Source organism: Chaetodon auriga, chromosome 16 (assembly GCF_051107435.1).
Source record: "Chaetodon auriga isolate fChaAug3 chromosome 16, fChaAug3.hap1, whole genome shotgun sequence".
Taxonomy (NCBI): domain Eukaryota; kingdom Metazoa; phylum Chordata; class Actinopteri; order Chaetodontiformes; family Chaetodontidae; genus Chaetodon; species Chaetodon auriga.
Window position 1 is genome coordinate 13,259,474 of NC_135089.1, and position 14,561 is coordinate 13,274,034.

The 14,561-nt window shown below is 41.4% G+C and overlaps 1 protein-coding gene and 1 long non-coding RNA gene across 2 annotated transcripts in view; one reads left to right on the forward strand and one right to left on the reverse strand.

Moving 5' to 3' along the window:
* The first annotated feature begins 308 nt into the window (after window positions 1-308).
* Window positions 309-4,694, forward strand: LOC143333684 (uncharacterized). Its single transcript, XR_013078295.1, has 2 exons — window positions 309-4,558; window positions 4,604-4,694. It is a non-coding gene; the product is annotated as an uncharacterized LOC143333684 (long non-coding RNA).
* Window positions 4,695-6,037: 1,343 nt separating this feature from the next.
* Window positions 6,038-14,561, reverse strand: part of elfn2b (extracellular leucine-rich repeat and fibronectin type III domain containing 2b) — a 59,713-nt gene continuing 51,189 nt past the window's right edge. The window contains exons 3-4 of the mRNA XM_076751869.1: window positions 12,517-13,186; window positions 6,038-11,856 (exon numbers count right to left, since the gene is read on the reverse strand). Coding sequence (XP_076607984.1) covers window positions 9,340-11,856; window positions 12,517-12,858 — 2,859 coding nt within the window. The 5' untranslated portion in view covers window positions 12,859-13,186 and the 3' untranslated portion in view covers window positions 6,038-9,339. The remainder of the gene's footprint in view (window positions 11,857-12,516; window positions 13,187-14,561) is intronic.

Here is a 14,561-nt window from a genome sequence, read left to right on the forward strand (position 1 = left end):
TTGTCCAGGTGCTTTGCAGCTGTCACTGCCTTCAGAATCATTGAATTATGGGATCCAGCCAAGGAATAGTAGCATGTATAGTATATAGTAGGACAGTATGTATAGCAGCCTACACTGCATACTAGCACACACAGACACCCACACACACATTTTCCATCAAGGTATTTCTTTACACATTTTTAGGAACCACGGAAGAAAATCTGCCGTGTGTCAGCGCGTCTTGACAAATCGTGAGTGACAACTTCATTATAGATCCCAAAAAAGCCATTGTATCCCAGTGAATCAGAGAGACCTTGGACACGTTTCTCATTTTTAATTATAAATTTATTGCAAATATAGAAATAGATCTTTTGTACAGAAATCGCAAAGGGAAAAAATGTCAATATCAGCAACAAATAATTACAGAAAGAAAAAAGCCACGAATTGTTCCCATCATCCAAACCTTTGTTTTGTCTTTCCCTTTTGGTCTCGAAACATTAACAAGTGTAGAGCTGAAACCAGAGGGGAGAGTCACATTAGATTTGAATAGAATATGACCATGGAGCTTTTAATTTGATACAGTGATGGCCCTTTTTTTTTTTTTTAGCTCTTGAGCTCTTGTCTTTTAAGACCTCCTGAAACTGTCACCCTGGCAAGAGCCATAGTTTGACACAAATGTTGCATACATGGCCGAATAGTAACTAAAATGATGATATTGGTGTGAGAATTTGCTTTGGCCCTTGGCTTTAGGGATCACACAGATGGTGGTTATACTTCAGCACTTCAGTAAATATACTGTACATTACATGGCTGTGTTGTACAGGGCAGGATTGTGGAAACTCCTACTGTTATTTTCTTAAGGGGCTATTCACACTATATATACCTATTTTCAGCTGGCACAACCTGTAAGACGGTGAAATGTCTATACTCTCAGTTCCTTGTGAGTGTTGGAAAAAATTAATATTCGACTAAGATGAAAACAACATATGTCACGTCAGCACATTGTGCAATGAGACACCAAAAACTGTGGAAAGTTGTATCCTTAAACTAGAGCTGAAATCCCCACTGACTGAGCAGGTTTGGACACCTATAATCTTTACTGAATAACAGTTTGATTTAGGCTCAGCGTTTCTGCATCAACGTACATGAATGTTGAATACAGCTTTTGAACAGATCAGCCCTCTGACATTTAATTTCCTCAATGAGTCGAGAGGACGATGGCCCCTCTTCCCTGCCCTCTCTCTCTCTCTCTCTAAACTGACAGCCATTTTTGGAAGCCACTGTGTTTTCAATCTCTGGCACTGACAAGGCCAATCATTCTGGCTTTGGGAGTACCACAGCACTGGATTGTGTGTTCAGAATAGCAATGGATGCCCAGCGTCTGTTATGTGTGAGTGCAGAAAACATTAACATTAATCAGAATGATGGGCCTCTGACACTGAACAGCATCTGCTGTCATCACAATGGGACCTTTTAGCTAGTTTCACTGCTCTCTGTTTGCGGTTAGAGAAATGAGAGCTCTGAGTCACAGATTAGCTCCCTAGTACCAATAAATAACTATCTAATCAGATTACCCAATTAAGACAAAAGTCTACAAATATATCTGTAATATAGCACGGTCATATTGACAGGCTGAGGAGCAGACTTCACCCAGAGGTTAATGCATTTCATCTATCTATCTAAGCAGACAGAGGGTAGAGATGTCAGTCCTCAGAGTCTTGTGTTATCAGAATGTAACCATGGGCATGACTTAAGGTTTGCTGTCATTGCAAGGACCCTGATGCAATAACTAATGTATCACTGGAGCTGCAGTAGGTGCGCATTAAAGGCTGTATTCTGTCCAGTGGAACCAATTATACTTATTTTTTTTCTCTCTGTGGTCATGCTCATTTATTTGAATTTCATTTCTGTAAAAACAGATGAATATCAGATGTTTTTGAGTGCTGTGGAATATAAATGTTGACCATTTTCTTAATTATAAGGACTTCAGTTTTAGAGGAAACGTATACTTTTAGCTTCTACAGCAGCACGGCTATCTGTTCTTTTTAAATCAAGTCCAGGTACAGTCTGTTCTGTGCACACGAAAAGTGCATTAAAGAGTGTATAATAAACTAGTGTATAATAAAAAAAACTGATGGTGAAAGACTGATTTACAATTGGCGGGATATCTGGAGAATTCAATTAACTAGTTGGATTGAAAAACAGCAGGGTCTGAGAGCGGAGGATGAGGAGTGAAAATCACTGATTTAGCTAACAGCAAGTGGGCTGAGGCTGAGGCAGAAGCTGCTGATGCTGCACTGATTTGCAAGTGACTTCTAAATGATGGATTGGGATTAGGTTAAAACTATTTGACAATGCGAAGTGCGCGTGTGTGATTGTGTCACTTCAGCACACTCCTCTTTGAAAATGTATCCTCATATATTATGTCTTTACCAGAGAAATGGTCTGAGTTAAGAAAAAATACAACCACAAACTGTGACAGGGCCCCGCCTCAAGCCAAAGAAGATAGCTTTGCATGTTGGCCATGGAGAATAATCTTTGTAATGGAGAAGAACAGAGTGCAGTTTCTCATGACTGATGGATGTAAACACCCACCAGCATCTAAGACATTTCTATCCCCTCTTTGCACTGCATACTCCACCAGCCTGTGGCTAAAAGAGTAACAATTGCAACTGCAGTGTCAGTATACGATACAATCACCCAAATGAAAACCAATAGTAAGAATGTAAATATTAAACATCACAGAGAATAAAAAAATGGCTAAAACCTAAATGTTCAAATCAAAGGTACCTGACAATACTGTATTTCAGCCCCTACAGTTTTTGTTTTCAATGTACGTCCACTCATTGTACACAACAATATATTTTTGTCTCTCAAAAAATACAGGGAATCATGCAAATATAACAACTTTTCTTTTATGTAGTACACTATGTTAAGCTTTCTCTGTTCTTAAACCTTTATAACATATATCATTGCAAGTACTGAAAGTCACTCCCTTAGTTCCCCAACACCCATTCCCCCTGACCCCCCGAAAAAAATGAAATAAAAAAAAACAAAAAAAACAAAGACAAACAGCCAACTGAAAATAGAGAAACACACAGACATATCAAGAGATCAGGCTGAGTATAAAACATCCATAGAAGCATTTTTTTTTTTAACCTTAGCTTTTTTTTTTTTTTTCTTTTATCTAGTGTACAAAATTCACAGATATTTCACAGATTCTTTAAGTCCTTTGTCCATCTTTGGAAACTAAACCTTTCAGAGTTAATGCATATTGTGTCAGTGTAAATAAATGTGTGTGTGTGTGTGTGTGTGCGTGTGTATGAAAAGTGTCATGATCAGAGTCCACAGGTGACAAATCTCACCCAAATTTGGATAAATGACAGGATTTTCAAATGCTCTTCTGCTCAGAAAACCTTGTATTTAGAGGAACCAGAGGTGCCTCACCCCAACGCTTTTCCAGCTCAAAAAAAGCTGACAATGAAATTCAAAATCCATCCCTGTGCAGAGAAAATGCACATTTTTGAGCTTAGAATCACTCACAGGCTTTACACAGCTTTATTTATTAATTCATTCATTTATTTTACCAGCATGGCTGTTCAATTATAGATGTGAAAACATACAGTATTAGAAATGCATTTGCAGTCTGCTGTATTCAGATTGAGACTTTTAGTCATCAGTGAATGCTTTTAACCTAAATGGACAAGGCAATTAATTTTGATATTTAAAAAAAAAAACAAAAAAAACTCTTCTTTTTAGAGTGCTTGGCAGTTGAGAAGGCAGCTTTGGCATTGCTCAGCACATCAAAGCTGCCTACTAAAGTGTGAAGAGTGACCAAGAAATCAGTCACGCCAAGACATATTTCATTTGTCTCAACTTCCTTTTTCATTTGTTAGATAGATACATATTAGAGCAACACAAAAAAAATGACATGCATTTATGTTTTTTTTGTGTATTTTTTGTGTTTTTTTTTAAATCATATAAGCCCCGCTGCGGCTATCGTGAGGAGACACACAGTATAGTTTCCCATTTATCAAATTTGGCACATTATCCACACAGGCTAATCTCCCACACAGTAAGCTAATGGACTTAATAGACTGTTAGACAAAAGGTATACAGATAGGCTACCAAATGAAAGGATTTGCAACCCACTGTCAGTGCTAATACCTGCCTGTCACCTGCCTTAAAATTAATTGGAAATGAAGCTGTCCTCCTTCAGGCTTTAAAGGACGGCTACTTTCAGTCGTGAGAAGAGCTGAAGTGTCTGACTGTTTTATGAGCGCTGTTCCTACAATATGCTTCGATCATGCATGCACATGTGTGCGTTTGGTTTCGTGGCTCACTTGAAGAGGTGAACTGATTCATGCATGTTAACTTTTCGTGTTCCATGTCTTTTGTCCCAGATGTCTACCTGCATTCAGCCAAAATCCTTCTCTTATTGCTCTCTTCTCTTTGAAGACCTTGCCCATTACCTGCCTTTCAGGAAAAGAGTCATTTTGGTTGAGTCAGACTGTGACTCATTCTGACTCACTTTATATGTTCCATTTTTGCCATCTACTCTTGTTGTGTGTGTGTGTGTGTGTGTGTGTGTGTGTGTGTGTGTGTGTGTGTGTGTGTCTGGGAGGGGAGGGGAGGGGCAGGGATGGGAGTAGAGGGAGGAAAAATGTTTAAAAATCACTCTAATATGCAGCATAATCAACAGTCTGAAAAATAAATGTGCTGTTGGTGTGAACAAGACGACATGAGGTATCGAACAGGTGTCTGTTTTCCTGGTTATGACTAATTTCTTTTAATTACTCACTTAATTACTTACTTTAATTATTAAATTCTTCACAAATCTCTTTGTGCCTACTTCAGTCTCCTGTTGCGTCTCTATAGGTCTTTATCTACCAGGTCACTTTGCTCCAAGTTAAAAGGTTTATATATGATCACCCAATTGTTTCCACAATAGGAAACAGGAATGGAAACAATAAAATGTAATATAACGAAGGACAGGGTCTGTGTCATCAGTCAATAAGCTATCACAGCTCATACATTGGCTGCGGATGCTGTTAGAGAGCCTTGTTTTGAGCATACAGTTTTAAATCTACAGATTTGTGTACATTTTTCTCTTTGTAGTAAGATGACGATCCAATAAATGATTCAAGCAAAATGATGACCAGAGAATCACTTTTTTCTGAATTAGTAATTAGTAATAGTATTGCATCCGCAAATTAGCCTCAAATGATGATGAACGCTAATTAAAGCAATGTGACTGAGAGTGCTTCAAGGACACATCACATGGGTAACAAGTGCACTGTGTCATGGGAAGACTGAAACCTTTTACGGCGGTCTTTACTAATGGAGGCATTTAACTCCTTTAGTAATTCAGAAACTGATTAGACATAAACCCACATCCGATTTTTGGCTCTGATTCATTATTTAAGAAACTGGAGTTTAGTTTAATTGGGCCAGGCTTTAAATATAAGAGAGCATCAAAGGATTAACATGTTCGAAACTGAGAGCGTCTGTGATTTTCTGGGGTATACAGAGATAGGGGAAGCAACCCGAGCCAGCCTCCCACAAAAGGATTAAACATTAATAGCACATTAGATGGCTTTCTCACGTCTGTCTTCCCTGTGGCTCTGAGACAAACAACAAGGACGGTGCTACAAAAAGGACCATTGATCTCAGAGTGAGCCACCCTCCAGGGGTTCAACGAGGATATGAGCTGAGAAGAAAGAGAAGGGTTTTTTGTTTGACGCTGGCTTCGTGGGACAAAAAACAGGTGACATTGCGAACATTTGCAGAAATGTTTGTGGTCCCGCTTGAGTTTTTAGCAATTCAGATAATACCCATGAGTGTTCTCTGTTTTATTGAAAGCTTCAGGCCTGTAGTGACAATTGTAGATATAAACTGATTCCCCAATAAACACAACAGAAAAGCATAACTTTAATTAATTAATGACCCCATAAACTCCAAGGCCAATTAACACAACCGCTTTGGTCTGAACTATCAATCCCTGCTTTGCTTCAGGGGAGCAAGTAATAATAAAATGCAGAGGTTTATTTGGGAAGGCAGCACTGAAGAAAAAAAAAAAAAAAAAAACTTTCTCTTGCCTCTTTTGTTAATTTTTGTAGTTGTTTTTAGTCCAATTTGAAAATTGCTTACACACTAGCTTAAGATAGACTCGCTCATCAAATTAGAATTTTGTGTAAAATAGCCTTCATTTGCATTTGCATGACTCTCCTGTGACTGCTTTGGCTGCAGGATATCAAGTAGTTATTAATGATGAGAAACACAATACCCTCTTCCAACTCCTGCGAGCACTCATAGGAGCAATGGTGAAAAACAGTGTTTATAAATCATTGGAAAGATTGGCACTCCTCACACCAGCACTGAGACTGATCTCTATTGGCCTGGAGATTTTGCATCATCATAGAGATTCATTTACAACAAACAAACACATGTGTGAGTGAAGTTTGAGCAGAAGAGCACTTGAACGTACATCTGTCCCTGAAAATCTATTTCCTGAAGAATGCATTAGTGTGTTAAGTATGTTAATTAAAATACAAAATGTAGAAAATTAAAAGTCATCCGTGAAAACAGTAATAATCAGGATTTTCTGTTCCATTACACCTTGTCAGGTAGATGAGCGTGAATGGCAACTGAAATGATAAGCAATCCTGATATTACTGAACATTTCTGAATTTTCTGTTATCCTCAGTGTCCATTTCTGTACACTTGATATGGCAGTCAGAGATCTGGGGAGTTATACACACCAAGCTCCCTCTGTGGGATTAGGTACTATTAGAACGTACCAGCAAAGAAAATCCTTTCCTCTGACTTGGTGAGAGTCTGAGTCAATCACAGTAACACGTTCCTTTGGAAACTTTCTTATCTCTGATAATCGGAGAACAGCGGGGAAATAAAAAATTTCCATGACTGTATGTTTGTCACATGACACTTTATCATATAAAGAAGGCGGATGAGGTAATGCATCCCAGACATGCTATTACTAAAAGATGACAGTGAGGCTCTTGATCTGATGTGGTCCATTCAATTGTAAACACTCAAGGCAGAACTCCAAGGCTTATGACCCCTGACCCTGACTGTATGCACAAAAGTTGCAAAAGAGAGACAAAGATAGATGAAAACAAAAAGGGCAGAATGAATACAAAGATCAATGTGGAGATACCATTACACACTGTCCTCTCGTATTTGCATACTCATTCCTCTTCAACCTTGCTCAGAGGAGTCAAGCGCATGCTAAAAATCAACTGCCCATAACAGGGGGAAAGCAGTGTTGATATGTGCTGTGCAGACCCAAGTCACGCCTGCAGGAAAGGCAATTTCTCACACTTCTCATTTAATAAAAGAGAACAGGTCGTGTTCAGTGCTCTGCTCATGCCAAACCCATGTCCCACTGGACCTGTGGGAGCAGGGAAGGTGGTGGGAGTGGGGCCAAATAACATCATGCAATGTAAACAAGTGAGGATCAAAAGAGAAATAGAAATGTTCCTGAAATTAAACTTGTCACTACAACTCATTTTATCTTGAATATAGCCCTGAACAAAAATGTGGAGCAAGGACAACTGATTTGATTTTTCACATTTTTAGGGTAGGATGTCTCAGATTGTGTGCGTTAGCTGATGATGAGAAAATAGCTACACAGCACTTTGAGTGAGAAGGATGCCTTTTGTCAGAATGCCAGGCAATAGGAAAATCATACCAGGTGGATGGATAATACTATACATGGAGATTAGATTGCGGCTGTGTTAGCAAGAGGCACTGCGCTACTGTGGCGTAGCTGAGCATCACGGTCATGTGACGTATGTCTGGGAAAAAACATTGAACATTGTTGATATTTGTAAATTTATCCATGCCACACATAATCTAGTATTCTTTAGACTCAGACATCTAGCCACTGGGAAAATATTGACTAACTATTAATTTAAGTCAATTTTGGCATATACATTATAATCTGACAAGGCATGCCAACACCCACTTACACTGACCACTGTATACCACACAGCCACATACACAATCATGAGGCGTAAAGTGCAAGCGAACATGCCTGTCACAAGTCGGCTAATTAAGTTATCAAGAGTAACAATAGTATTAATTTCCAGAATAGAACAGACTTGTTGGCAGTAATTAGCAGTGTCCTTTCCTTCTGTGCCTCATTCAGTTTCATGTTAGAGAAAGGATTTGGAATGTACTGTGGCGCTCATATTGAATGATGCAAATAGGTTTCCCTGTAACCTGCTTGTAATCTACTTACATTCACAGTGGCTGCAGAAAATTATTTATATCCTTGCTTGTCTTCCATTTTTCTTTTACACCCCCTCTTGCTTTCAATTTCTCTTGGTCTCTGTCACATATGGGTCACATCTCCAGTGCCTTTTTGGATGGGGATTGTGTGAGATCATCCGTCTATTAGTAAAATGTCCCTATTGTACAGGTAAGTAGCGTCTAATTACGTCCATCATGGGAACATTATTTTCCTGTCGCCCTTCAAATTATGCTCACAATTCTGGCCATTACTCATGGAATCATGCAAGAGTTTTAGCTGGAAAGCCAACCTCAGTGTGCAATCAGAGCACTATTTTAGGACAAGGTTTCATTTTAATCACTCTCATGATTTCCTCGTGCTGCAGGACCTTTAAACAAACGTGATTGTTTTCTCTTTGCTGATTTGTTAATTTCTTTCCAATTTCACGTTGCTGTGTAACAGATGCTACTGAAATGCAAATACCTCAGCCGCATGAAGGATATCATAGAAGAGAGATAGTGCCTCCATTTGACAACTCTGTTCACTAATCGGTATGCCGTCACTTGTAACAGAGCACAGATCCTACCTTGTTACGGTCTTCACCAAGAAGTCTAAACACATCCAAGTGCACACTGCAAATTGATACAGCACCCAATACAAAAAAGGAAACTACATCTTGGATTACACAGGCTTTAAATGAAGGGTATTAACATTTACCTTCTGTAATTACCCATAATTGAAAACATGGCACTGATAAAGACGGTCCACGTGATCACAAAATGTGATCACTCAAAAGGTGTTAAATTACACAGTTGGCATTTGCTCCCTGTGCTATAAATAAAACCCACAAACACAAAATGACAATGATCCAGAAATGGTGCTACAATGAAGTGTAAAATAAACACCATAATGACTCTCATATCCCAGGCACAATTTTACAGTCCTTGCTCTTAGCACAATATTCTATACACCTAGCATGCCAAAAATAACCCAAAGGCAAAATTCCTTCCTGCATGTTTTTCCCCACTTTTCTCTGGCCCACTGGCCTGTGAGGAAAAGTAGTATCCAAACTCTTTCTCCTTCAGTGCTTATCTCTGGTCCTCCAGTCACAGCTTCTGCTGTGCTGACACACCCTTCCAGTAATCAAGGATGTCATGCAGGTCCTCACCTTTAGCGAACTGCACCTTTTTTCGAAGGGCATTTCCAGCCGTCACATAACAGGCCTCATCCCGTTGGCCTTTCCGGTAGGGACGAAAGCGCTCCCAGATCCTCAGTGAGCTCTCTGAGGAGTACTCTGGACTGGAGGAGTAGCCGGAGTAACTGGAATGGTGGCGGGCAGGCGAAAGCTGGGAGTATGATGCTGCATCCCTACGAGAGCGTGTCAGGGGCTTTAGGAAGGACACCCTCTGGGCTGGGGAGCCCTGGTGTGAGCCTTCATAGTAGAGAGCTGGGACGGAGTGGCGATGCTCCGAGCAGTGGTAGTCCTGCTGCACCTCCAGCTGCTGCTGCTGCTGCTGCTGTTGCTGTATTTGTTGCTGTTGATGATAATGGTGTGACTTCTGGCTGTCCTGGTGTTGGGCACCAACACCACCACTGTCGCAACCACCACCACCCCCTCCACCACAGCTCCCACTCCCCACTAAAGGCAGCCTCTCAAGGGGCTCCCCACAGCCCACGGGACTGGCCCGATCTGGGTACTGCTGTTGTTGTTGATTACAGGCATCTGGGCTCCTTGGTTCAGGAACATCCAGGCTATACACCCTTGCTCCTCCGCGTTCCCTATCCCGACCCATGGAGCCACAAGAGGTGGTGCTGCACTGTTTTTTGACAGCATTTACAATAACCACTGCTGCATCTGCACTCATTTGTCGCTGAATGGGACGTACAGCAGTGGCTGGCGGAGGGGGCCTGTAGGGTGGAGTGACAACAAAACCACCGCCACTGATTCCTGGACGCTCAGAGAGAGGGGCATTCAGGGCAGGGAGAGGAGGGGGAGGGGGTATTTTGTTGGGAGCAATGATCTGGCATGTGTCTGTCAATCCTTGGGAGAGTGGAATTAGGCCACGAGTGAGGGAGGACGTGCTGGTGGGGGGTGGAGAGGTGGCATTAGAGGAGGCTGTAGGGTTAGTAGAGGCCCCTGAAGCAGCAACTGCTGCTGCATCCAGTTTCAGTGCATCAATGCAGTTGTTAATGATCTGGTTGACCTTGTCCACCTCCATGGCAATGGTGGAAATCTCTGATGCAGAACCATGTCCATCATCATCTGAGTCATCCCCTACATCAGTACCATCATCGTCCCTCAAATCTGCCACCCTCATCCCTCCAAGTCCACCATCTCCGACCCTCTCCAACCCTGCCCCTCCAGTTCTGACATCCATATAATTTCCTTTACTTGTTGCCATGGCCTCTGAAAAGGCAGTGGCCATCTTTTCCACTTGTGGGATAGAGGAAAGTCTGGAGGAACTGGTGTTGGCTGAGTGGAGCATTCCCGAACTTGAGGATGTGGACATGGGAAGTTTGCCTCCATGGTGGTGCTGATACTGGTGATGTTCTCTGGACTGCTCCTGAAGCTTGTGGACTGCTGATGGGTCATTTGCTACTGCTGCTGCCACCTCCGGTCCATAGCGCATTTCCAGAATAGTTTTCTTGACACAGATGGACTTCTTCTTCTCATCATGCATCCGTTTCTTACGAAGGCAATAGTAGACGAAGCCTAAAACAATGAGCATGCCAAAAAGACAGCCTACAATGGTCATTATGTAGTGAGTAGTGGTGGAAGGTGTGGGGAGGGTGTCATCTTGATTTTGAGCCCGAGTGGAAAACTGAAGGCAGGTGTGGTTGTAACGTTGAGAGTTGCGGATGGATGCTACACAGAAGGTGTAATTGGTGTGCGGTTTGAGCTTGCTGAGGGTAATCATCTCCTTCTTGTTCTTTAAATTCATGACGTCAGACACATATGTGTAGTTGTATTGTGTTAGAATATACATTTTGCTGTAGGGCCTTGGAATCTGCACAAGGAGAGAAGCTGATGACAAAGAGACATGATGGAGCTTGATGCTTGGAATGAAGCTGTGGTCAGTAGATGAGGAAGAGGTGGTGGGCTGGTGGTACGGGCCCACACCACCAAACATCTCTGGTCCGATCCCAGAAGGACCATCCAGATCTGGTGGGAGAGAGGTCATTCCTGGTATCATCACGCCATCTCGGCAGTGATGGTACAAAATGTTTTTTGCATTCCGTCCAGAATGACCAGCAGCGATAAGTAAGGGGAAGCCAAACATCTCTCGGGGCGTCTCACACTGGAGACGGTCATAGGTGTGTGTGACATTGTTGAAGGACTCCAACCAGGTTAGGAAGCTATAAAGATCACACCCGCAGTGGAATGGATTTGCTGCCAGTTCACATACCATCAGCCGATTGAGAACGGTGAATGTGGATGGGTCAATACGGGCAAGCTTGTTGGATGACAGGTCAATGCTGCTGAGGCTGGGGCACTCCCAGAATGCATTGCTGGCAATAACCTCAATGAGGTTATGCTGCAAGAAGAGGCATTGCATGCGGCCGAGCCCTCTCATCATACCCTCAGTTAAGTTTGTCAACTTATTGTAGCCCAGCTGAAGAACCTGAGGAAAACACATATGTATCATTAGGGTTTTTTTTTTTCTTTTCTTTTTACATTGTGAGCCCAGGTCATAATTTCTGCTGTTGATGATAAAATCTGAATTCAACTTAATTACTGAGATTCAGCCATGCAGATCCATTTTCTAGAACAGAGTTCTGAGGGGAAAGGGTATCAAAATGTGTCTGGCTTTCTGTTAAAATGTGTTGTTATGTACATGTACATTATTTCTATGCAAAGTACAATCATAACAGACTGTCCTCTCACTTTCAGTTTCTCCTTGTGCTCGACATGGTTTACACAATATGGAACACTTTGGGTTTTGTTGTTACTTTTCCAGTGAATTCTATTTAAGCAATGCCAGTCATTCATCATTGTTTAATGTTATTGTCATTCCCAATACAGGTTGTAGAAACAGCTGTGTATATTTGTACATGATTATCAGTACACTCTACCCCATGTCTGAGTTGTCAGTGATATTATGTCTGCAAAAGAGTTACAATTATAAACACAATTATGATGAAACACATTTAACATCACTCACAATGCTAGTGTTCCACTCAATTTCAAAATGCAATAAATTCCACTCAATCTCAGGTCTGATGCATCGTGAACAATACTCTTGTGTTAAGTGCAAAGCTTTTATAATCTATTTTCTCATCACCTGTAGGTTGGCTTGTCCCGCAAAGGCTCCATCCTCAATATAGCTGATTTCATTCTTGGTGAGGTTGAGGTCAGTCAGGTTGGTGAAGCGGTACATAGAGCTGAAGAGCACTGCTTTCAGCTTGTTCTCATTCAATCTCAAGTCATGCACCGTGTTGTTGATGTGCTGGGGGATAGTCTCGTACGGCGGCTGGTTCTGACTGCAGATAGCCAGCCACACATAGCCTTTGTCCCCCTCAATGAGCCAGCAGTCCCCATTGACCATGTTGGGAAAGTGGGAGAAGACTAGGATTGAGGGAAGAATAAGAAGAAGGAGAGTGGAGGTGGTAGAAGCACCCTGCATGATGCTAATAAAATAAATTAGGAGGCTATAATTATTAAGGGGAGAAATGTTGGGGCAGGCAGGAAATTAGGTTGTTTTTGTAGGAGAAATGGAAGTAAATGAGGTTGCTAGGAAGGATTTCCAAAGAGGAGAAGGGTGCCACAAAGGGGGTAAAGGGTTCACAATTCCAGTTACAGCTTTATGGTCATCATGGTGATTAGCAGGGGACCCATGTTATGTCATATCTTGTTGGGCTGCAATGCGGGGTGACACAGCTTGTCTTCATAGTTTCTCCTTAGACTTCAGCTCTGACTGACCCAAATGATGGACCCTTGGAATAATGGAGAATCTGTAGAGGAGAATATAACAAACGCAACATAAGAACACTGCAAAAGCAATATAGTATGATAGATGCTGTACATAATGTCTATATTGCCTTCATTTTTTTTGCACAACTGTACTGAAAATGTTGAATCTTGGACCTAAATCAAATGTAAATGAATTCAGATGAAATTCCTGTAACATTTCATTGCCTCACACTTTTTTCAGCTGCTGTTCTTCCTCATCATGTTAATATAAGTATTTCCCCAATACTGTAATTGCTCTTAGTCATCCCCCATGGTCCCCAACCTCGTAAAGCTATGAGGTCATCAGGCTTTGGCTATATCTACGTCCACCTGCCAATGGATTCATTTTTAAACACAAAGTGCACCGTTAATCACCCAAATGCTGACAGCACATTGTATCTGCAGACATTCCTTGTTATGGCACTATCCTGCCAAAACCCAAGCTCTCTATCCCATCTGCATGTCATTTGAATAGCAGTCAAGCGTTTACATAAGGAGAGGATTAGCTGCCTGTTGCATCATGACAGACATTGTCCTCTTCCCGGCTCAGCAGCTGGGGAAAACATACTTACAATTACACACACATTACACAAACATGGTCACTAAAATGGACACATACCCTCAGACAAGCATGTGTATGTGTTGACATACACACTCAAACACATGCATGTGCTTATTTAAGAGTAGTATGTATGTTCACAGGCACTTGTACAGACAACCAAGTCAAAGCTATCAAGACGATATTTCACAGTACAGTTTGTCTACCTACATGTCCTCTGATCTTACTTCTTTCATCGCTCATCTCCTTCATTTTACATTCTCATGATTTCCATCATCATTCCATGAAAACAGCAATGAAAAGCTCTTTCTCTTTTTCTCTGATGAACAGGCCAAATTTTTTCCTCCTGCTCCAAATTCAGACTTCTTTCTAATTCTGACACAGAATTGAACTCATTCCAGTCTATTCCAGTCCATGCTCCCTGGAGGTACCAGCAGAGAATCAGGTCCATCCTCTTTTTTAATCCATTTATTACTGCAGAAAATTCTAATACCTGAAGCATGTGTGAAATGGTATATTATCATGTAGATCTAACAACCTTAAGCACCTGCTACATTTCCTCTTATTAGACAGGCACAGGGCACAGGAGATACAAAACATATGGTCTCAATGCTGGGTTTGACAGACTGATACAACAGATGGATCTATAAACAAAGCTGCGTCAACATGCGTATAATCTGGTAACAAGTTGACAGCTAGAAAACAGGTGTGAATGCACCTACAAATCACTATGGATGCATTATGTTACGATCACTCAAGCCAGTAATCTGAGAGCATTTGTGCTGAAAACAAGATTAGCCTAAGCATTCAAGTCTCTT